The sequence below is a fragment of the Ovis aries genome, chromosome 5 (genome assembly GCF_016772045.2).
Source record: "Ovis aries strain OAR_USU_Benz2616 breed Rambouillet chromosome 5, ARS-UI_Ramb_v3.0, whole genome shotgun sequence".
In the NCBI taxonomy this organism is placed as follows: Eukaryota; Metazoa; Chordata; class Mammalia; order Artiodactyla; family Bovidae; genus Ovis; species Ovis aries.
Window position 1 is genome coordinate 50,031,860 of NC_056058.1, and position 23,178 is coordinate 50,055,037.

Genomic DNA, 23,178 nt, shown 5'->3' on the forward strand with positions numbered 1-23,178 from the left:
CAAAGCAGTTAGAGAAAGCAGCAATGAAGACCCATCGAAACCATAAATAAATAAACTAATAAACAGAGCATGAGGTAGCTCAAAATTACTTGCAAAGACATCCACAGTTAAAAAAAGGCGGCAGGCACTAATCACATCATGGACTCCACCCTCATGATTTTCAGTTCAGTTCAGTGCTCAGTCGTGTCTGACTCTTAGCGACCCCATGAATCGCAGCCACACCAGGCCTCCCTGCCCATCACCAACTCCTGGAGTTCACTCAGACTCCTGTCCATCGAGTCAGTGATGCCACCCAACCATCTCATCCTCTGTCATCCCCTTCTTCTCCTGCCCCCAATCCCTCCCAGCATCAGAGTCTTTTCCAATGAGTCAACTCTTCGCATGAGGTGGCCAAAGTACTGGAGTTTCAGCTTTCCCTCCAAAGAAATCCCAGGGCTGATCTCCTTCAGAATGGACTGGTTGGATCTCCTTGCAGTTCAAGGGACTCTCAACAGTCTTCTCAACACCACAGTTCAAAAGTATCAATTCTTTTGGCACTCAGCTTTCTTCACAGTCCAACTCTCACATCTATACATGACCACTGGAAAAACCATAGCATTGACTAGACGGACCTTTGTTGGCAAAGTAATGTCTCTGCTTTTCAATATGCTGTCTAGGTTGGTCATAACTTTTCTTCCAAGGAGTAAGTGTCTTTTAATTTCATGGCTGCAGCCACCATCTGCAGTGATTTTGGGAGCCCAAAAAAATAAAGTCTGACACTGTTTCCACTGTCCCCATCTATTTCCCATGAAGTGATGGGACCAGATGCTATGATCTTAGTTTTCTGAATGTTGAGCTTTAAGCCAACTTTACATAAATCTAATTACTGCCCAAAGACCTCATCTCCTAACACCATCACAGTGGGGTTAGGGCTCAATATATGAACTCGGCAGGTGGAGCACAAACATTCAGTCTATAATACAGATCTATGGGAAAGATTAAATGTTCAATTAAAAGTGATTGTCCATACAAAGATTAAATTGAATCTTAATTTAAAAATCAACTTCAAATGGATCTAAGACTCAAATGTCAAAACAAAGACAAAACCCAAAACAACTTTCAAGCTCTTAGTGGAAAATACATGTATTTTAGACCTTGGAGTAGAAATAATTTCTTTAAAAAGGCACTGATGATAGAATAAAACATTTGTTGTTCAATTGCTAAGTCATGTCCAACTTTGTGAACCATGGACTGTAGCATGCTAGGCTCCTCTATTCCCCACTATCTCCTGGAGTTTACTCAAATTCATGTCCATTTAGTCAGTGATGCTATCTAACCATCTCTATTTGTAATAAAATCAAGAAATTTTATTCATCAATAGACATCTTTAAAGGCGTGAAAAGGTACAAACCAGGAGACGATAATCACCATATACACACTGACAATTAATATCAAGAATATATCAATATAAAGAAATTCTACAAGCTTACATAAATAAAAATAACAATAAAAAATGGTAAAAGACATGAACAGACATTTCACAGAAAAAACATATAACCATTAGACACATGAAGAGAGATGTTCTTTCACTGTAATCAGAAAAACACAGCTCAAAACCAAGATGAGGTAGATTTATTTTTTTCTTTTACTCACAGTTGTTTGACAAAAATTTAAAAGGGTAACAATGCCAAGTGTTGGAAAGCATATGGATACAACAGATTCAGGCCTATATAGTGCAAGTGCATGTAAAAACCAGTACAACTACTTTGAGTTGAGTATTATCTATTAAATGTAACAATTCAGTTCAGTTCAGTTCAGTCGCTCAGTTGTGTCTGACTCTTTGTGACCCCATGAATTGCAGCATGCCAGGGCTCCCCATCCATCATCAACTCCCAGAGTTCACCCAAACTCATGTGCATCGAGTCGGTGATGCCATCTAACCATCTCATCCTCTGTCATCCCCTTCTCCTCCTGCCCCCAATTCCTCCCAGCATCAGAGTCTTTTCCAGTGAGTCAACTCTTATCATGATGTGACCAAAGTACTGGAGTTTCAGCTTCAGCATCAGTCCTTCCAATGAACACCCAGGACTGATCTCCTTTAGGATGGACTGGTTGGATCTCCTTGCAGTCCAAGGGACTCTCAACAGTCTTCTCCAACATCACAGTTCAAAAGCATCAGTTCTTCGGCGCTCAGCTTTCTTCACAGTCCAACTCTCACATCCATACAGGACCACTGGAAAAACCATAGCCTTGACTAGACGGACCTTTGTTGGCAAAGTAATGCCTCTGCTTTTCAATATTCTATCTAGGTCGGCCATAACTTTCCTTCCAAGGAGTAAGCGTCTTTTAATTTCATGGCTTCAATCACCATCTACAGTGATTTTGGCCCCCCAAAATAAAGCCAGCCACTGTTTCTTCTGTTTCCCCATCATTTGCCATGAAGTGATGGGACCAGATGCCATGATCTTAGTTTTCTGAATGTTGAGCTCTAAGCCAACTTTTTCACTTTCTTCTTTCACTTTCATCAAGAGGCTTTTTAGTTCCTCTTCACTTTCTGCCATAAGGGTAGTGTCATCTGCATATCTGAGGTTATGGATATTTCTCCTGGCAATCTTGATTCCAGCTTGTGCTTCCTCCAGCCCAGCTTTTCTCATGATGTACTCTGCATAGAAGTTAAATAAGCAGGGTGAAAATATACAGCCTTGATGTACTCCTTTTCCTAATTGGTACCAGTCTGTTGTTCCATGTCCAGTTCTAACTGTTGCTTCCTGACCTGCATATAGGTCTCTCAAGAGGGAGGTCAGGTGGTCTGGTATTCCCTTCTCTTTCAGAATTTTCCACAGTTTCTTGTGATCCACACAGTCAAAGACTTTGGCATAGTCAATAAAGCAATGTAACAATTACCCCTCGATAAATACTTGAGAGTCCCAGAATTTCTATTCCTAGTTATATAGCCCTCAGAATTCTTCTATATTTACATCAGGAAGTATATATATAAGGATATTTACCTTTACATTACATTTTGCTCCTGGGCAACAGGAGCAAAAATCAGAATGCAATCTGTATGTCTATCAGCTGAATAAATAAATCATGGCATATTCACAAAATGAATGTTTCACAGTAGTCTAAATAAATGAATTACAGTAACACAAGATTATTGGATTTTAACAATATTAAGAGAAAAACAGTACCAAAGTATCACATACAGCATTTTAGCCTGATTATAAAACAACTTATTTGTTAAAAACCCTTATTTAAAACAACTGGAAAAATATATTTGTGGGAGTAACATAATACCAAAAATTAAAAAATCAAAGGAATGAAGAATGATGCACCTAAAATTCAGGATGATAATCATCTTCATTTGGTGGGGACCAGGTAGGTCTTCTCTGTAGGAGGGCTATTTGTGTGATTAGATATATAATACTACCAAGGTCCTGGCATTTATTGGGGAGGTGCTGTGTTCACAAATTCTTATTATTATTTTGATAGATAACCACATATATAGATATACAGCTAAATGATATTGGACAGGTAAGTAAATAAACAATGCACTTCAGGTATGGACTACTGAGGACAGTTTATCATAACCCAATTCTGTGAATTTGAGGTCCAACAGGATAAAATTAGAAAAAAACAGCACGTGATAGAATGTAAAGTACATACAATCACTACTTAAGTTTTCTTGCCAAAAATGTTTAAGTTCAACCAAGCCTTTAGACCAACCTCCCAAGGAGACACAGTCTTGAAACCCAGGGACCTTCCTGCCTAGGTCTTCGCAGTAACAGAATAGAATCAATCTGGGGGGAAAACGCTTGGAAATAGTGCAAGGCTATCATTGACACGGATCAGCTTTGACTCCAGATGGCAAAAAGAAGTGGAAAGGTAAGCATAAAAACAGAATCAGAGAATAGAAAAATAAAGAGTAGTGTGTGCTAAAATCCTTGAGCCATTACAAAAGACAGTAATGGCATTGTGGCAGCCTCTGAACTCAAAACCGAATACAAACCTTGCTTCACGGCCTCTCCATGACCAAGTGGGCACCTGAGTCCGAGAAGACTCCCATGTCTGGGTGCTAAAGACACAGAGAAGGCTTTTTGTGGGCAACACCTCTAAGAACCTGAATCAAAGCCCAGAGTGCAGGTTGATGAGTCTGCCATAACTGAAAGGCAAAAAGAACTTTGTTCCAGATGCACAAAAAAAATTTGTAAATCAATGATCAAAGAACTTAAGTGGAAAGATGCTTCAATTAAAGTCTGCTGAGAGTCCAGGTTGCTGGGGAGGGCCCAGTGAAACTACTTTAGGCTGGAATAGAAACTCTGACCATATAGACAATTATCTGGCTTCCCTGTAACTGAAATAATACTCTTTCTGAGGGTAATTTTTCCCCCCATGGAATGTGCATAATTATTATCAGACATCAATTTTCTACAAAACTACTTACCTACCTGTGAAATTTTTTGTCTCAAGGTTCAGACTAAAGCCAGTAATACCAGATTTTCTGAAGGGGTTTTGCAAAAAGCCTTTATTACCTGTCGCCATAAACAGAAGCATTAGAATAGATGACCTCAATCAACCTTGAAGAGATAGGGACACAAAAGGGCCTAAGTCTGCTTTTAAACATTATTTACATCATTCACAAGGAGCATGTATTTTAAAGTGCTGGCATTAGGATGGAGCTGAAAACACAGTGGAACATGGAGCTCAAAAGGCAGATCACAGACATGAATGATAGTTTCACACCGAAATAATTTACTTTCTAAAAGGACTCTCAGAGACGCTTTCTGGGCCATGACACATGAAGCTGGAGAGATCAGAGAGACCAGAGAGCCACAGACTTTGAAAATAGGGATTTCAGAGTTCAGAGGGTGCTTGAGTTGGAAATGCAAGCTCTGAACAGAGGGTACTTTCTGACTTGAGCAAAAAAAAACCTGTGACTGTTTTATGTAACAACTTCCTGATAATAATTATCTCTCCTTCTTAGAGATCTGGGCCAGAAGAAAAAGAACCTACGTTTCTTCCAAATTGAACAACTTGGGGACATTTTCTTGTTTAATTCAAGAAAATGCTCAGGTTTGATCCAAATGGAGTATAGGGAACTGAACTCCATGGCCAGATATGATCCTTCTGACACTTAACTGCTATAGCTTGTGTTATGCTCCAAGCCCGTATCTCCGAACAGACCGAGAGAGCAAGTCCACCACAGTATTGCAAACACAAGAAGGGAGTTTATCTCTAGCGCACTAGGGCCCAAGTCTCATCCCACACAAGGGAATCCGACAAGAGCCCCGAACAAAGGAGTATGGCGGCTTATATACAGGCAGTTCTTTGTCTCAGTTACAGGAGTAGCTGGCGTTACATGATTGGCCAGGCAGGATGAGCGCATATCCTGTCTCTTTCTGGTAAACATGACTCAGGTCCTAGAGTCCGTCGTTTGGTCCCTAACACTCCCCCCTGTCCTTAGATCATACAGAGGAATCTTCCTCTCAGTCTTGAGACACAGTTTGATATTGTTGTCGAAGCATAAACAGTTGTACTGTATTTATGCGTTCCTTTATAAAGGCTGCAAGTCTATTGATAATATATGGGCCAAAGGTAAGCATCAGTAGAAGTACTAGCAAGGGTCCCAGCAAGGTGGAGATTAGGGTGGTCAACCAAGGGGATTGTTGAAATCAAGATTTAAACCATCCCTGTTGAGCCTCACGTTCTGGTTTACATTGGGCTAGTCCTTCTCTCACTTTGACCATAGATTTTTTAACTATTTTTGTGTGATCAGCATAAAAACAACACTCTTTTTTAGGGCAGCACAGAGTCCCTCCTGTATCCCCCCACAGATCTTTCAGTTATGTCTGGGCGCACCTGGACATGCCCAGAATGCATGATTCCGGAGCTTGCCCCTCTTTCAGGGTACATTTACCACCGGCTTAAGGTCAAAGTGTAAGTCTGGCCACCAAGTATTTGGTGGATGTATTGTGGTGGTGGAGTTAAGCATCTCACGCGTTAGTCCATTTTGCAGCTTCCAGGTGATTTTGATGGATTGATGCGGGTTCACGCTGGCAGCTCCGGAGCAGAGTAACTGGGTCATCCACAAGACGGCCCAGCCGAGCTGTCCTGGTCCTGTTGGTGCCTTTGAAGCTTTAGCCTCAGGGGGTTGGACAGGTGCAGAGATGCTTCCCATTCTTTCTTAGCGTCTCCTTGTTCTGCTGAAGTAGCTGGGCGTACGTGGTTGCAATGTACCCAAGGCCCGATACCGTCGACCTTTAGGACAGTTGGGTGGTAAGAAGAACAACATAAGGACCCTTCCATCTGGGTTTTAGTGCCTTGGTTTGGAGCCTTTTGACCCATACCCAATCTCCTGGGCCAATGTCATGTGAGGGAATAGTTCCCTTATTTTGACCCACATGTATTTCCCGGAGCAGTTTCCAGACACGAGTGCACCTCGCTTAAGGCCATCAAGGCCTCTTGGAATTGTCCCAGCGTGGGAGGTGGTAGTTTCTTTTCTTTAAATATTGGACATACAGGGGGAGGTCTCCCATACAGAATTTTAAATGGGGTCAGATTAAGTTGATAAGGAGTATTACGCGCACGGAAGAGGGTGAAGGGAAGGCGGGTCACCCAGTCCCCGCCAGTCTCTATAGCCAATCTAGTTAAAGTTTCTTTTAGAGTCTGATTCATTTTTTTTTTTTACTTGCCCTGAGCTCTGTGGACTGTATTCACAATGTAACTTCCATTTAGTCCCCAGGGCTAGGGCAAGGCTCTGAACTATTTGACTTACAAAAGCAGGTCCATTATCAGAGCCGATGGTCACTGGCAGGCCAAACCTGGGAACTATTTCTTTTAAAATCTTTTTTTGCCACTATCATTGCGGTTTCTCCCTCTGTAGGAAAAGCCTCTACTCACCCTGAGAAGGTATCTACCAACACTAACAAGTACCGGTAACCATACTTGCCTGGCCTTACCTCGGTGAAATCTATTTCCCAGTGTTGCCCTGGTCCTTTTCCCCAATACCTCAGTCCCGCATGTTGTCCTTTTCCTGGCCTCATCTGTTGACACGCCTTACAAGCATGTACTATGTTCTTTACAGTCGTCTGGTGCCGGGGAAATTGCAGGCGCGCAGTTTGAAAGAGCATCAGAGTCTTTTTTTTTTCCCAGATGAGTAGACAAGTGTAAATGCTCACATAGTTGCCGTCCCAACTGAGCAGGGAGTATCAGGTAGCCGTCTGAGTCTCGGTACCATCCATCTTTACCTTTTTGAAGGCTGGTGTGTTTTTGGATCCAAGCAAGGTCTGTGGATGAATACTCAGGGGTTGGGGGCAGAGTTCCCATACCTGGAGGTGGAAGTCCGATCGCCAACACAGGGGTGATGAAATCTTCATCAGCTACTTTCTGAGCTGCCAGGTCTGCGGCACAATTCCCTCGTGCCGTGGGGCTGTCACCCTTCTGATGTCCAGGTATGTGTACTATTGACACAGCCCGAGGCATCTGTACAGCCTCTAAAAGTCTATGGATTTTAGGCAAGTTTTTAATTTTTTTTTCTTCAGCTGTCAAAAACCCCCGTTCCCGATATATCGGGCCCTGGATGTGTACCGTGCCAAAAGCATAGCGACTGTCAGTGAAAATAGTTCTTTTTTTTTTTTTTGGCTCTCTCTAATGCTTGAATCAGGGCAATTAACTCTGCCTTTTGTGCTGAGGTATCCGGGGGAAGGGCCTCTGCCCATATCGTCTGTCCAGAGTCATCTACTACTGCGGCTCGCTCCCGTCTCTGTCCATCTTTTACATAACTGCTGCCATCTGTGAACCATTTTAGCTCACTGTTATCCAGTGGAGTATCGGTTAAGTCCTTTTGCATTGCTGTTACCCCGGCCAGTATCTCATCACAATCATGGAGGGGGCTATTTTCCTCCGGATTGGGCAAAAGAGTGGCCGGATTTAGAGTGCAGGGCATTTGGAAATGAATCCGTGGGGTGTCAAGTAGCAAGGCCTGGTAGTGCGTCAAGCGGGCATTAGAAATCTATTTACCTGGGGGTTGCTTTAAAACTCTCTCTATGGCATGAGGAGTATAGACCAAGAGTCTCTGTCCATAAGTCAGTTTATCAGCATCGTGGACTAAGAGCGCGGTGGCCGCGATGATACGGAGGCAAGGTGGCCAGCCGGCTGCCACTGGGTCCAGTCTCTTGGAAAGGTAAGCTACAGGTCGCTTCCATGGTCCCCATCTCTGTGTTAGTACCCCTTTTCCTATCCCCCACTTTTCATCTACAAATAATTGGAAAGGCTTAGATGGATCAGGGAGGGCAAGGGCAGGAGCTTTTAGCAAGGCTCGCCTGAGCTCTTGGAAGGCCTCTTTTATTGGCTCAGTCCATTTCTAGTCTTTGGTTTGTTTGGTTTTTTTTTTTTTGGTCCCTTCATATAGGGGCCTGGCCTTTTTTGCAAACCCCAAGATCCATAACTGGCAATATTTCACAGTTTCCAGAAATTTTCTCACTTGTCTAGCGTTAGCCGGCTCAAGGATCTGGAGGATGGTTTTTTTCATAGCCTGTGTTAGCCACGTCTGGCCCTGTTTTATCTTATAACCAAGGTATGTAACCTCTTGCTTGGCAATCTGGGACTTTCTGGCACTGGCCCTGTAACCTAAAGTCCCCAAGGTTTGGAGAAGGTCACCTGTTGCCTCTTGGCACTCTTTCTGTAGCCGCTGCCAGCATAAGGTCATCAACATATTGTAATAAAACAATGGTAGGAGGTTCAGCCCGATACTCACGGAGGTCTTTGTCCAGGGCCTCATTAAATAACGTGGGCGAGTTTTTGAAACCCTGTGGTAAGCGAGTCCATGTCAGCTGCACAGGGGTCTGACCACCGTCTTTTCGCCATTTGAAGTCAAAGATCTCTTGGCTTACGGGGGCAAGAGGCAAACTGAAAAAGGCATCTTTTAAATCCAAAACAGTGTACCAAATGTAGTTTGGAGGCAAGTTGCTTAGCAATGTATAAGGGTTAAGAACCATAGGATGAATATCATTCACCCATTTGTTGACTTTTCATAGATCTTGAACCGGTCTAAAATCAGTTCCCCCCAGGCTTTTTCACAGGCAACAGGGGAGTGTTCCATGGGGACCGGCACATTTTTAGGACCCCAGCGTCTGTGAGGCGTTGTATATGAGGAGTAATTCCTTGTCGAGCCTCTTGACTCATGGGATACTGTCGTACCCTCATCGGGGAAGCACTGGCTTTCAGTTTTACAATGATAGGGGGCCTCTGTTTGGCTAGTCCCATTCCTGCTGTTTTAGCCCAGGCCTGAGGGTATCTTTGAACCCATGGTTGTACTTTGGGGCTTATTGTCGCTGGGGCTTCTGGCAAGTAGAGTCTGTATTTATCTTTTAATGCCAGAGACAGGACCTGAAGAGGATGCCCGGTCCCATCTAGAACTGACACTTGTCCGTGGTTGAAATGAATTTGGGCATTTACTTTAGACAGTAAATCCCTTTGCAACAAGAGCGCTGGACACTCAGGTATCACCAGAAAAGAATGAGTCATCTGGTGGGCCCCTAAGTTCACTTGCTGTTTTGTAGTCTATCTATATCGTTTAGTCCCGGTTGCTCCCTGCACCCAGCTACTTTTTTTTTAGACATAGGTCCATCTTTTTGGTTTAAGACTGAGTATTGGGCTCCCGTGTCCACCATGAAGCCAACCGGTTTTCCCTCCATATTTATAGTTACCCAGGACTTGGGGAGGGGCTTTGAGCCCTGACCCCCTAGTCGCTATCCTCACCGGCGTAGAGGATATGACTGTCTAGGGAGGGAGTCTCGTTTTTGGGGTTCTTGGGCCCCTCTTTTAGATTTGGGGGGGGGGCATTTATCTTTTCAATGTCCAAACTCTACAAAACGCACATTGGTTTTTTTCAAGCTTACGCCTTGTCGTTTTTTCTTCAGTTTTTGAGTCAAATTTTTTTCCTTTCTGGAACCTGTTTTTGTTTTTAACCCCAGCAAAAAATATCTGGGCCAGCTCTTTTTTATTTTTACGGTTTTTTTCAGCTCTAATTTTTTTTTTTTTAATACGGTCCTCTCTCTCTTCTGGGGTCTCTCTATGATTAAAAACTCTCTCGGCTGCCCTCACTAGATCTTGCAAGGATTGTTCACTTAACCTCTCTATCTTTTGTAACTTTTTTTAATTTTGGGGGCTGCTTGATTTACAAATGCTAACATAACTGCCGCTCGGGACTCATCTGCCTGTGGGTCCATAGGGGTATACTGTCTAAAAGCTTCCAGTATCTTTTTAAGGAAGGCTGCTGGGCTCTCATTTGGCTCTTGCCTCACTGAATTTACCTTGGCCAAATTAGTTGGCTTTTTGGCAGCCACTCTAAGGCCAGTCATGAGAGTCTGATGGTACACTCCGAGACGCTCCCTACCTTTAGCGCGTTCGAAGTCTCAGTTGGGTCACACCAAGGGGAACCCCTCCTTAATGAGGTTAGGCTGTATTGTGGGCCTCCCATCTACCCCTGGCACATTTTTCCGGGCTTCTGACAGGATCCGTTCCCACTCCTCTGTAGTAAAAAGTACCTGTAACAGTTGCTGACAATCATCCCAAGTGGGATTGTGAGTAAACAGGATAGACTCTAAAAGATCAATAAGACCCTGCGGCTTTTCAGAGAAGGAGGGAGTCTGGGTTTTTCAATTGTACAAATCACTAGTGGAGAAGGGCCAATACTGATATGTCCATTCTCCACCCTCTCTGGCCGCCCCGCCCGGACCGGAAATGCATGAACGGTGGAGGAGGGAACCTCCCGGTCTTCTTCCGCTACGCCGGCCATTTTTTTTTTCGCCTTTTCCCGAGTTCCCTAGGCAGGGCCCCTTTTTCTGGGAGGAGCTGAAGGCTTGGTTCTCTTTCTGGCTTCTCCCAATGAAACCTGTGGAACCTGTGGAAGCAAGGGCGGGGAAGAGGGAAGGGAAGTGAGGGGCTGAAAAACAAAAGGTTTTAGCCAGGCCAGGGGTTTTTTCACCAGGTCCTGTCAGACCAAAATGTATGGAGTTTGGTCTGGCTGGGTGTCCCAAAGGGTAGGGGGCGAGCACCTTCTCTCTGACAGCTCGAATAGTAGGCAGGCTGAAGGTGCCTTCTTGTGGCCAGCTGACATCAAAAGCAGGCCACTCAGCAGAACAAAAAGTTACTAACTTGCTTTTCTTCACCAGCAATGATAGATTCTGTGCTCTAGACTTGAAATCAGAGAAGTGGTTAATCATAAGAGATAAAGGAGTAGAAGTTCTTTGTCCCATGATCACAGAAAAGTACACTGGGAGCCAACAGAGCACACAAAGAGCAACACAGACACCACAAATAGACAAACAGAAAACAAATGCAAGGTGGCCACCGACAATGCACTCAATCTTACCTGGAGGATGTTCACAGAGCCAGCCGCCTCCCCGGCATGAAACCGGGCCCCGGCCTTACGCTGGACTTAATCCAGTAACCAGAGCCAGCCACCTCCCCAGCACGAAACCGGGCCCCAGCCTTACGCTGGACTTGCCTCTGCACTTTACACCCAGATGCCTCCCCAGTACGATACTGGGCCCCGGACTTAATCTGGGCTTCTGCAACGTTAGCACCGGTGCTCAGTGCTCTCATCTCCTAATGAGGTTACTCCCTTTTACCAGGAGAGTTGTCCTCCCCGGCGGGACGGAGATCCCGGACGAGCCCCCAAATGTTATGCTCCGAGCCCGTATCTCCGAACAGACCGAGAGAGCAAGTCCACCACAGTATTGCAAACGCAAGAAGGGAGTTTATCTCTAGCGCGCTAGGGCCCAAGTCTCATCCCACACAAGGGAATCCGACAAGAGCCCCGAACAAAGGAGTATGGCGGCTTATATACAGGCAGTCTTTGTCTCAGTTACAGGAGTAGCTGGCGTTACATGACTGGCCAGGCAGGATGAGTGCATATCCTGTCTCTTTCTGGTAAACATGACTCAGGTCCTAGAGCCCGTCGTTTGGTCCCTAACAGCTTGGTATTTGATATCCCATGAAAGTTGGAACAGAGAATGAATTTCTAGCTAGAGTATCACTGTAGCATTGCAAGATGCAGACCATCTGGCCCTGACAGTAGACCGAAGGGTATAATAAATATACCAAAGGGATAAGATATTTCAAAGTTGAGGAGTACCAGGTAATTCCCTGGCCCATGCCCAGTGGTTAGGACTCAGCACTTTCACTGCTGTGGCCCAGGTTCAATCCCTGGTAGGGAACTAAGATCCCGCAAGCCAGAAAACATGGCTAAAAAAAAAATTGAGGGATACCAGAGAAAACTCTAATTTGAAATGACATATATGCACCCCAGTATTCATAGCAACACTATTTACAATAGCCAAGACACAAAAACAATCTAAATGCCCATTAAAAAAATGAAATAATGCCTTTCACAGCAACATGGAGAGGTTTAGAGTTTATCATATTTAGTGAAGTCAGACAGAGAAAGACAAATATCACATGATATCATTTATTTGTGGAATCTAAAAAAATGTACAAGTGAACTTATTTACAAAACAGATTCACATGGCTATCAAAAAGCAATGGCAGAGGGATAAATTAGAAGTTTTGGATTAACATATACATGCTACTATGTATACACCTGGTAAACAACAAGGGCCTACTGCATAGCACAGAAAACTATACTCAGTGCTTGAAATAACCTATAATAGAAAAGAATCTGAAAAACTATATATATGTACACACACATATATGTATAACTAAATCACTTTGCCATACACTTGAGACTAACACAACATTGTAAGTTAACTACTTCAATGAAAGACATTTTAAAAGTTGAGGGATAAATTTATATTTTGTGAAAGGACATTTAAAATAAGGCTAGGCGTCAGACATATGGATTTGACCAATTTAAATCTTAGACATAAACACCATCTAAGGACTTTCCTGGTGGCGTAGTGGATAAGAATCCACCTGCCAAGGCAGGGGCCACAGGTTTCAATCCCTGGTCTGGAAAGATTTCACATGCCAAGGAGCAGCTGCACCACAACTGCATCACATGCAGCACAACTACTGAAGCTCTAGAGCCCTCGAGCTGCAACTACTGAAGCCCGAACACTGTCAGGCCAGTGTTCACAATAAGCCCCTGTGCCACAACTAGTGAGGCCCGTGCGCCTGGGGCCTGTGCTCTGCAGCAAGAGAAGCCACTGCACTGCGAAGCCCGCACACCACAGCTAGAGAGTAGTCCCTGTTCTTCGAAACTAGAGAAAGCTGAGTACAGCAATGAAGACCCAGTGCAGCCAAAAATAAGTAAATAAATTAAGCAGCGTGAACCTGTAAAAAAAATACCATTTTACCTCAAATAATAGTAATGAATAAATAGTCATCTGTGAGGTAATAGACATTACTAATACTCAATATGTCAGGAAATTTGGAAAACTCAGCAGTGGCCACAAGACTGGAAATGGTCAATTTTCATTCCAATGCCAAAGAAAGGCAATGCCAAAGAATGCTCAAACTGCTGCACAATTGCACTCATCTCACATGCTAGTAATGTAATGCTCAAAATTGTCAAGCCAGGCTTCAGAAATACGTGAGCCGTGAACTTCCAGATGTTCAAGCTGGTTTTAGAAAAGGCAGAGGAAGCAGAGATCAAATTGCCAACATCCGCTGGATCATGGAAAAGCAAGAGAGTTCCAGAAAAACATCTATTTCTGCTTTATTGACTATGCCAAAGCCTTTGACCGTGTGAATCACAGTAAACTGTGGAAAATTTTAAAGGAGATGGGAATGCCAGACCACCTGACCTGCCTCTTGAGAAATCTGTATGCAGGTCAGGAAGCAACGATTAGAACTGAACATGGAACAACAGACTGGTTCCAAATAGGAAAAGGAGTACGTCAAGGCTGTATATTGTCACCCTGCTTATTTAACTTCTATGCAGACTACATCATGAGAAACGCTGGGCTGGAGGAAGCACAACCTGGAATCAAGATTGCCAGGAGAAATATCAATAACCTCAGATATGCAGATGACACCACCCTTATGGCAGAAAGTGAAGAAGAACAAAAGAGCCTCTTGAGGAAAGTGAAAGAGGAGAGTGAAAAAGTTAGCTTAAAGCTCAACATTCAGAAAACTAAGATCATAGTTTTCCCATCACTTCATGGCAAATAGATGGGGAAACAGTGGAAACAGTGGATGACTTTATTTTGGGGGACTCCAAAATCACTGCAGATGTTGACTGCAGCCATGAAATTAAAAGATGCTTACTCCTTGGAAGGAAAGTTATGACCAACCTAGACAGCATATTGAAAAGCAGAGACATTACTTTGTCAACAAAGATCCGTCTAGTCAAGGCTATGGTTTTTCCAATGGTCATGTATGGATGTGAGAGTTGGAATATAAAGAAAGCTGAGCACTGAAGAATTGATACTTTTGACCAGTGGTGTTGGAGAAGACTCTTGAGAGTCCCTTGAACTGCAAGGAGATCCGACCAGTCCATCCTAAAGGAGATCAGTCCTGGGTGTTCACTGGAAGGAATGTTGCTGAAGCTGAAACTCCAATACTTTGGCCAGTGAAGAGCTGACTCACTGAAAAAGACCCTGATGCTGGGAAAGATTGAGGGCAGGAGGAGAAGGGGACGACAGAAGATGAGATGGTTGGATGGCATCACCGACTCAGTGGACATGGGTTTGGGTGGACTCTGGGAGTTGGTGATGGACAGGGAGGCCTGGCGTGCTGCGATTCAGGTTCATGGGGTCACAAAGAGTCAGACACGACTGAGTGACTGAACTGAACTGAATAGACATTAGTAATAGATATTACTAATAAACATGTATATCAAAGCATCACATTGTATACCTTAAATAAGCACAATGTTATCTATCATTTATATCTGAATAAAGCTGAGGTTCGAAGAAGAGAAAGAAATACCATGGAAGTAATTTAAATGACAGAAAGAAACCACAATATAAAAACAAAAACACAATTAAAGATTTTACACACATACGTATCACTCACTTTACACACACACATATAATTTGCATGCTAATCTTTTGTTCTAAACTGTATTCTAGAAAATCACTCTTTTGACTGTAAAACATCTAGACCATCAGATCCTTAAGAACAGAAACCAGACCATTAATATCTGAATCCCCAGAGCTCAAACAGTATACTGTAAATAGTGTAAATTCAATAAATACTTCAATTTAGGTAATTTAATGACCAAACACTCAAATTTCTTTAAGCACAATATTTCAAGTTACTATATTTTTCTCTGAGAACAGGTCTGAAGTGCTACAAGTTGTACCTCAATATTGAACCATGAATTAAGCAAAGAGTAGAAAACAATTCTGACTTAGGTTTCAATTCCTTACTCTTGCTTGTCACAAATTATTTCTATTGAAGATATTTAGTGAAACCTTTAATGGACTACATGTGAAAAGGTCCATTGACAACAGGGCTATCGAGACCAGCCCATGGATGCTGGGCAGGGGCCTGGAGCCTCTGAAGGGTCCACTTCCTGCGGAAGTCATTCCTGTTCTCTTTCCTGCTTTAATGAAGACCTGCTTGAATATAGCCTCGCTAAGTAGCTACTGACCACTTATGTATGTAACATATAACTTAAATGTATAAATAACTCAGAATTAGAAAAATGGTTTTCTTTTAAAGAAAAAGCAAATGGAAGACCAGCCATCGCTCTGGGGCACACCAGACATGACACTGAGCATCTCTTCCCCAAATGTCTGCCACAGCCCCTGTTTGTCAACATCCATCACCCTGACCCTTTTGCCTATGGCAATATGGCTAGTTACTACAGAAACTTGATAGACAGCAAAAAGCTGAAGGAAATTGGGGGTTCCACACCAGATGTACTTTTCACCAGCAGTGATTTACACACATGCTATGGACGATCATTAACATGGGAACCTGCCAGTTTTCAGCTTTACAAACTGCTTAAAAACACTTCTTAAGGAGAGTGACTCTGCTTGTCTTGAATCAGCAAGGAAATGTGAGGCTTACTTTATAAGAATGACCCTCTTACACCATAGGGCCAAAGAACAGATGCACAAGCATGTAGGGGTCAGATGGACTCTGTCATTTTGATTTTTGTCAGTGCCTATATACATACATATGGTATAGTTTAATAAAGTTGTTTTCAATGTTTTATTGTTTTGTAAGGTCTTATGTATAATCACCAGTAAAATTCGCAGATGACCAGTACAAAATTTAGAATGTTCCAACACTGTAAAAAACAAAATGACTAGGAGTTATGGATCCTCAGGTAAGCTTCAGACTGGGTCAGCTCTAACATTAATCACTGTGAACTGCAAACACTTAAGTTCTGTCTAGTTCTGTTTGAGAGGAGAGGACTTCATTCATCCACTGGTAATATCACTTGATCACCATTAGGGAACAAAAAGTTCTCATGGCTTTTGCACTTGCTGTTCCCTGGAAAGGTTTCTCACTGGTGGAGGCAGAGAGGACAATGAATGATCCAAGGGGGATCCTCTGTCCATGGAATAATCCAGGCAAGAATACTGGAGTAGGCAGCTAATCTCTTCTCCAGGGGATCTTCTCCATCCAGGGATCGAATGCGGGTTTCCTGCATTGCAGGCAGATTCTTTACCATTAGCTACCAGGGAAGTCCCCCCAAAGGGGATCAATAACCTCTAAATGGGCCAACAGTAAATCCTGGAATCCTTCCCAGCCCAGGACCCTGAGACTGGAAGCTAAGAACTGTTGTCAGCTACATGGGTCTTCATCAAAGCATAGAAGCACAGCTCCATTCTTCACCATTTCAGTCTAAAGTAGTGCATAGGGGAAGCTCTTTGGGAGAGTAGAGGAATGAAATTTGACACAAAGGCCAGGCTACTTCCCAGAGACCTAATGCCTAACTAAGCCACACCTAAGAGTGTGGAATATGATCCCTCTTTGAAAATGAGTAGCATTATTTTAAGAGTAGAGCAATCTTGGGGAAATCTGGGATGCCTACCCTGAAACTTTAACAAATGTGGAAACCACATCAGTATGCAAGTATATTCTCCTCTTAAAAATCTAGATGAGAAAAAAAGATAAAATCTTGCCATTTGCATCAACATGGATGGACCTTGAAGGTATTAAGTGAAATAAGTCAGACAGACAAAGACAAATACCATACGACTTCATTCATATGTGGAATATGAAAAACTAATAAACAAACAAAACCCAATAATAATAAAAGAACAACCCCAAACCAAACAAAACAAACATAATTACAGAGAACAGAGTAGTGGTTATGGGGGGGAGGGTGAAGGAGGAAGACAAACTGGATAAAGGGGATCAATTATATGGTAATGAAAGAAAAAATAAATTTTTGGTAGTGAGCACATTATAGGGTACATAGAAATATAATCCTATAAATCAGTTACCTCAGTAAAAAATAAAATAAATGAATCATTGTAGATTCAAAAAATTGTAGATGGATATTTTGGTTTTCAAGCACCACACAAAAACTTTTTAAAAACTTTAATTGGCTAGAACAGTGCACATTTTAAGCAGAGTTTTCCAGAGACCCTACATCTTGAGTGGATTAAGCAATCATTTATAAGCACCTTCAGAAACATGCTTAACTCGGTTTTTTCTTGTGACATAAGATTAAACAAAGGAACCAAGGTCTATTTAATTCACACAACACAGAACCAACCAAACTCCATGTACATATGCACATTTATGCAAAAACTCAACTATAATTCTTTTTCCCTCAACTATATTTAGCTTTTCAGATTAGGTACCCAGGACCACCCACTCCCGCTGTGTATCTCACCAAACATAAGAGCAGCAACTTTTCTATTTGAATACAATTATGGGCTGAAATTATATGATATAAAATGAAGTTTCTTTCATAAAGTTTAAGAGTATAAGAAGGAAAGACAAAAGCAAAGCTCCCAGGAAGTCAACAATAGTACCGCACTGGTCTAGAGCTTCATGAAACTGAGTTACAGTCCCCAAAGGCTTGTACTTGGATCCAGACTCACCAAGATACTTCAGTATGCTTCAAACTGGCTCATCATCATTTTCCTGCTGTATTCATAAGCCAAAAATAGTGCTGCATTGGCAGGAAACGCTCGAATCAGAGTAGCTTTCAGACCAGAATATAAAGCTGCTATTCCTTCGGTTCTCACAACACTTAAAAGAGTTCTGATGAATCCTGTCTGTTTTCCAAACATGGAAAGAACCTGAATTCTGGATTTGATACAATCCACGGGGTATATGACAAACCAAAGGCAAATGCCAGCAATTCCACCACTTAACATCAAGGGGACAGGGCCTAGTTCATCTTTTGACCCCCCCGAGGCAAAAAATGATCGGCTCAGTTCATAGCCACCGAAGAAGAAGAAATAGCCTGGTACTACTTGAAACAGAGTACTCGTGAGTCCGTGGTAGAAGCCCCAGGGGCCATCCTTTCTAAGGATACTCTTCACGACGGACCAAACTGTATCATGGCTTTTGGCTATCCTCCCTGACATCTCCAGTTCGTGCATGGTCTGCAGCCGGCACTTCACGAGCTCAGTGGGGCACAGGGCCAGCGCGGCAAACGCTGAGGCGATGGAACCCGCGGCCGCAGTTTGCAGATCATTCAGCTTCGCCTGCTCGTCCAGTCCAGCCACTTTCCTAACGAACTGTTGGCAGAAGCCATAGCACATGAAGAGGACCGAGTTCTCGGCGACGTAGGCCAGCAGCGCGGGGCCGGTCCCCTTGTAGAAGCCCCGCAAGCCCACTTGGGAGTACGTCTTCAGGGCACAGTCGGTGAGGCCCTTGTACAAGCCGGGGAATGTCTGCATCTTCACCTTCATAGTGTCGAAGGGCTGCCCGGTCAGGACGCACGCTGTGCCCCCCAGGGCCCCCGCGGTGAGGTCTATGGCAGCCTGGATAGCAGGACTGGACTTCATGTTCGCCCACCCGCCGGTCTCCGCGGAGTCCACTCTCTGGAGTTTAAGACGGGCGTCCTGTGTCCCGCCCCCTACTCTTAGCTGTCTCTCCCCGGCGGGAGTAGCCGCTTAACCCCAGATTAGGCCTCGGGCCGCCATCCCCGCGCACCGTGGCCCAGCGCTAACCCCCGGCGGTGGCCCAGCGCGCGCCGCTCCTCGCGCCGCGTGACCGCCGGACCCCCGACGCGGCGGTCTGTTAGCTCCGCCGCCTGTTAGCTCCACTCAGCCGGGCCGCCCTAGCCCCCGCGGGCTCGAGGACGGACTAGATAAACACTTCAAATGAATTACAATACAGCAGTTGAAAGCGATTCGATAAATTCCTGAGATTAGGGGCAGAACTCTAGGCGCTGCTGCAGCGAAGGAGGAAATGCCTTCCCTTACGGCTAGACCCCGGCCTCGCGCATTTTCTACTCGCCCAAACAAAATGGGAGGTGCTCCCAGTTGATCGCGCCTGGAGTCAAAGGTCAACCTTCAGAGACAAAGGTTTATAATAGAGAAAACAAACAAACACGCGGTGGGGGCGGGGGTGGTGGTGGTTGTTACCTGACTGTCGGTGTATTCTACAGGTCAGAAAACTCTCGATCGCCTCGGGAGAGGAACGGCGGCTCCGCAAAGGTGCCGACCGCCGCGCCTCTCTCCTGGGGACTGGAAGGGAGGCCTGAGGCGGACAGAAGCCTTATTTCGTGGCAACATCCCCGAGGCTCTGGGCCTGGATCCCTGCGCGATAGTGGACGCAGAGCCCTTATTTCCAGAGGTAGGGCACGGCCTTGTACAATCGGCTTGGAAAAGAGGTATTTATATATAGCTAAGAAAGTTGATAGAAAAGAGCTGTGTGGTTCTGGTGCTTCCGGGCTCTCGTTGAGGAGCCATGCAGCTTTGTGCAACAGAAGTTCTGGGTGTAATTTGACCACAGACCTAGTAGGCAAGATGTGGTTTGGGCCATCAGTGAGGGTACCGCTGCCGGGACACTTTTTCCTCCCAGATGCTTATAATCCAATGCTCTTCAAGTTTACGTTCTAAGCCCTAGGCGGTATTTTTACTTTGGGGGTTAAAAACAAAATGGGGAGGGCATAAAGTGTTTAAATGACTCATTTTGAAAGCTTTCTTTGATCCTCTGGCTATCAGCTAATATTTTAAAGTGAGGCTTCTAAAAGCAGATGGTGCATGGACAGATGTGTTTGTCATCAGGTAGACTTCATTGCCATAGAAAATAGTGACCTGGTCTTTTCTTTAGAGTGCCCAAGTGTACCTGGATTTCTTTCCTCCAGTACCACATGGTTTCTTCAGAGAATAATCTTCCAATCTGTCTGTTTGTCCGTGCTTGGGGATGGGGGAGGGGCAGTGTATGCCTTGAGTACTGATGTAAGGAGACCAAATGGGAGAAGAGGGTTGACATTCTGCAATCAAAAAGACTTTCACCCAATTCCCTTGTTTAAGTGCTGTAGAACCCAGCCTTCATCTGGGTCTTCCTTAGTTCAGTTGACCCATAAAATAAACTCCTTCTGCGGGATGGGTAAGGAAGTCATCTGGCTTCCTTGAGTGAGATAGGGTTCCTGGACATCCAACCGCTCTGAACACAGACTTTTATTATTTGGCTGCATTGCCGGGCCTGTGGCATCTTGGTTCCCCCACCAGGTATCTAATCTGTGCCCTCCGCAGTGGAAGCTGGAATCCTAACCACTGGACTGCCAGGGAAGTCCCTGAACTTGGACTTTAATCCTGTTTTCAGCCACACACCTTCTCTTTTCCTTGGAGACAGCCTGCACAAAGGACCAGGCTCACAGTGTCTATGTCAAGTGCGTTTGTTTCTCCTTGGTATACCTCCTTGTAGACATTTAGCATGAAACTTTCTGCCACCTCTGAATTAATCATTTCTTCACCTGCTTTGGTTTTATCAAAACAGATTGACGTCTCTCACCCCCTGCTGTCTCACCTCCTATTCTTTCCCTTAGGGGCTGCTATGCTATTATCAACAGGCTTTCTGGGAGAGAAAAAAGATTCACAAGAACAATGTGCCATTTTAAACTAGAAAAAAAAATTTTAGTCCTATTATATTTGAGTTTTTAAAAAAATGTTTTGGCTTTTAAAACTGTCCATTAATGACATATGGTTCATTGTTTATTTTTAAAATATTTTAAAATTGTGTTTATTTTTAAAGCACATACTGAGTTTTTTCAAACACAAGAGATGGAGGTTACTGCAGTAAATCATTAACTGGTTCTGCATTAAGTTTATATATGTGTTATGTTTTGGAAAAACCAAATTAGTAATCAGTGCCAGGGACCATGCAGGCATTAACAGAAACATGGTCTGGAACTTCATTGAACAGTCAGACATAGTTGTACAAATATTACTGCCAGAACTCAAGTTCCATAAAATATACTAAACAGCTGGACTTGGAGCTGTACTGTATATACTGTTTACAGAATATACTGTAACATTGCCCAAGACAAAAGGCAGTCTTAACCATCTGAAACCATTTTTTCCTGATTCTAACTTAATCAAAATTATGATGCTTCTGTTTTAAATTTAAGCACACGTACTCCCAAGCATACATGGAAAATAATGGCAATGAAATTTCCAGATTTTCAGTGAAGTCCATCACTCTTAAGAAGATGCATACCTACATCACATGGTCCCTAGATATCTGATTGAGTAGCCAGGTAGGTTTACCAGAGAAAGTAAAGTCTGAACTGAGGGCTGAGTAACAAAAAGCTAGCCATGAGATTATCTAGACTGTTCCAGAAAAAGGGAAATGTAAGTGTAATAAGAGTAAAGCTCTGTAGTGTGAAAGAGCTGGGCATCTGTAATACAGAAAGGCCAACATCTATACTTCCTGTGTGGTGAGCAGTTTTCCTAGTCTGTTTTTACACAGAATTCTTACTGGATACTAAAAAAGATAAAAAGCAGAGTTCAAGACACAGTCCTTCAGAGACTTGACTTGTCACAATTTGTCTCAATTTTTCATCTCAAACATTTGATCTATAAATTCAAAATGTCTAGGCTTTATGACATTTAGAACTGAACATAAAGATCCCCATGTACCTAATCTATAAATACAATGAAAAATGGAGGCCACAGTGATATGCTTATTGCAGCATTCTGTGTAATAGCAAATTTAAAACAGAACAACCTAAGTGACCAGTAATAGGGGAGTGAGTAAAATTAAGAATTTGTAAAATTTCTGCATTGCTTAAAATTTTCAGTGAGTTTTTTCTTTTAAACTTTTTTTTAAAATTCAATTTCTGTTCACAAACTCAGAGAAATATTGAAAACTGTAGCCCAACTATATATCACACTCATCAGACAAGGGAGCTGTGAGAAAAGTGAGTCTTTTTTGGAAACTCTGGGTTTACATGAAGGGAAATGGATCTTAAGTTGTTCTCTTTTGAAGTTATGTAACAGATAATTACTCTTCATTATGGAGGCTTTATGCAAAACCATAAATAAATCAAACAAAAAAAGCTACAGTAAACTCAGTATGCTTATGCTGTAGATGTATGTACTGGAAACAAACTTTGTTTCTGCTGTAGTTTAAGCTTTGATTTAGATTCTTTAATTTGAAATCAGTCAACATTTAAAAGTTTCTTCATACACTTTTCTACCATTTTGATCACTTTCATTGAAGTTTGTAATCCCTATTACGTTTGTAATCCCTGTAACGTTTGTACCCTGCCTAGAAAATAGGCAATAATTTGTTTCTATTCCAGAAATTGTTTTCAAATCCTTTATATTAAGTCAATAGCCAAAATCAAAGGTCCCGAGGTAGATGATATTATCACCTCCACTTTAGAAATGAGGAAATTGAAGCAAACAGATTAATTTACTTGCCCAAGATCACTCAACTCAGGCACTACATCACCTGACCTTGTGATTTTTAACTGCTTTACTCTTCTTTACAGTGACTAACAAGGCAAAATGCCTAATCTCAGTGAATTAACAGCTTAGTAAGGATATGAGCAACAGGTAACTTAGACTCTGGTATGACAGGTGCATAAGAGTACTTATCCCATTAGACTATTATAGAGGAAGAGGAGTAATTAAACTCCTTGAAAAAAATGTAAATAAGCTCAGGATTGAAAACAGTGGAAGAATGGGAGATTAGGCTGGAAAAAACATTCAGATAGTTTAGGAAGGCTCTTTATTTCCTAACCTCCAAATGGAGCAGGTGATACTGCCTGATTTCTTTGCCCTTGCTGTGTTCTTTTCTTAAAATCGAACATAACTGCTTCTTTTCCTACAAAACAGAATCCAATTGGTCAATATA

The 23,178-nt window shown here is 43.0% G+C and overlaps 1 protein-coding gene across 1 annotated transcript; it reads right to left on the reverse strand.

Annotated features, from left to right (window-relative positions):
* Positions 1-1,324: 1,324 nt before the first annotated feature.
* Positions 1,325-23,135, reverse strand: LOC101104234 (mitochondrial ornithine transporter 2). Its single transcript, XM_042250589.2, has one exon. It carries the CDS (start codon positions 18,870-18,872, stop codon positions 17,967-17,969), a length of 906 nt encoding a protein of 301 aa, XP_042106523.1. The 5' UTR covers positions 18,873-23,135; the 3' UTR covers positions 1,325-17,966.
* Between the last annotated feature and the right edge of the window lie 43 nt (positions 23,136-23,178).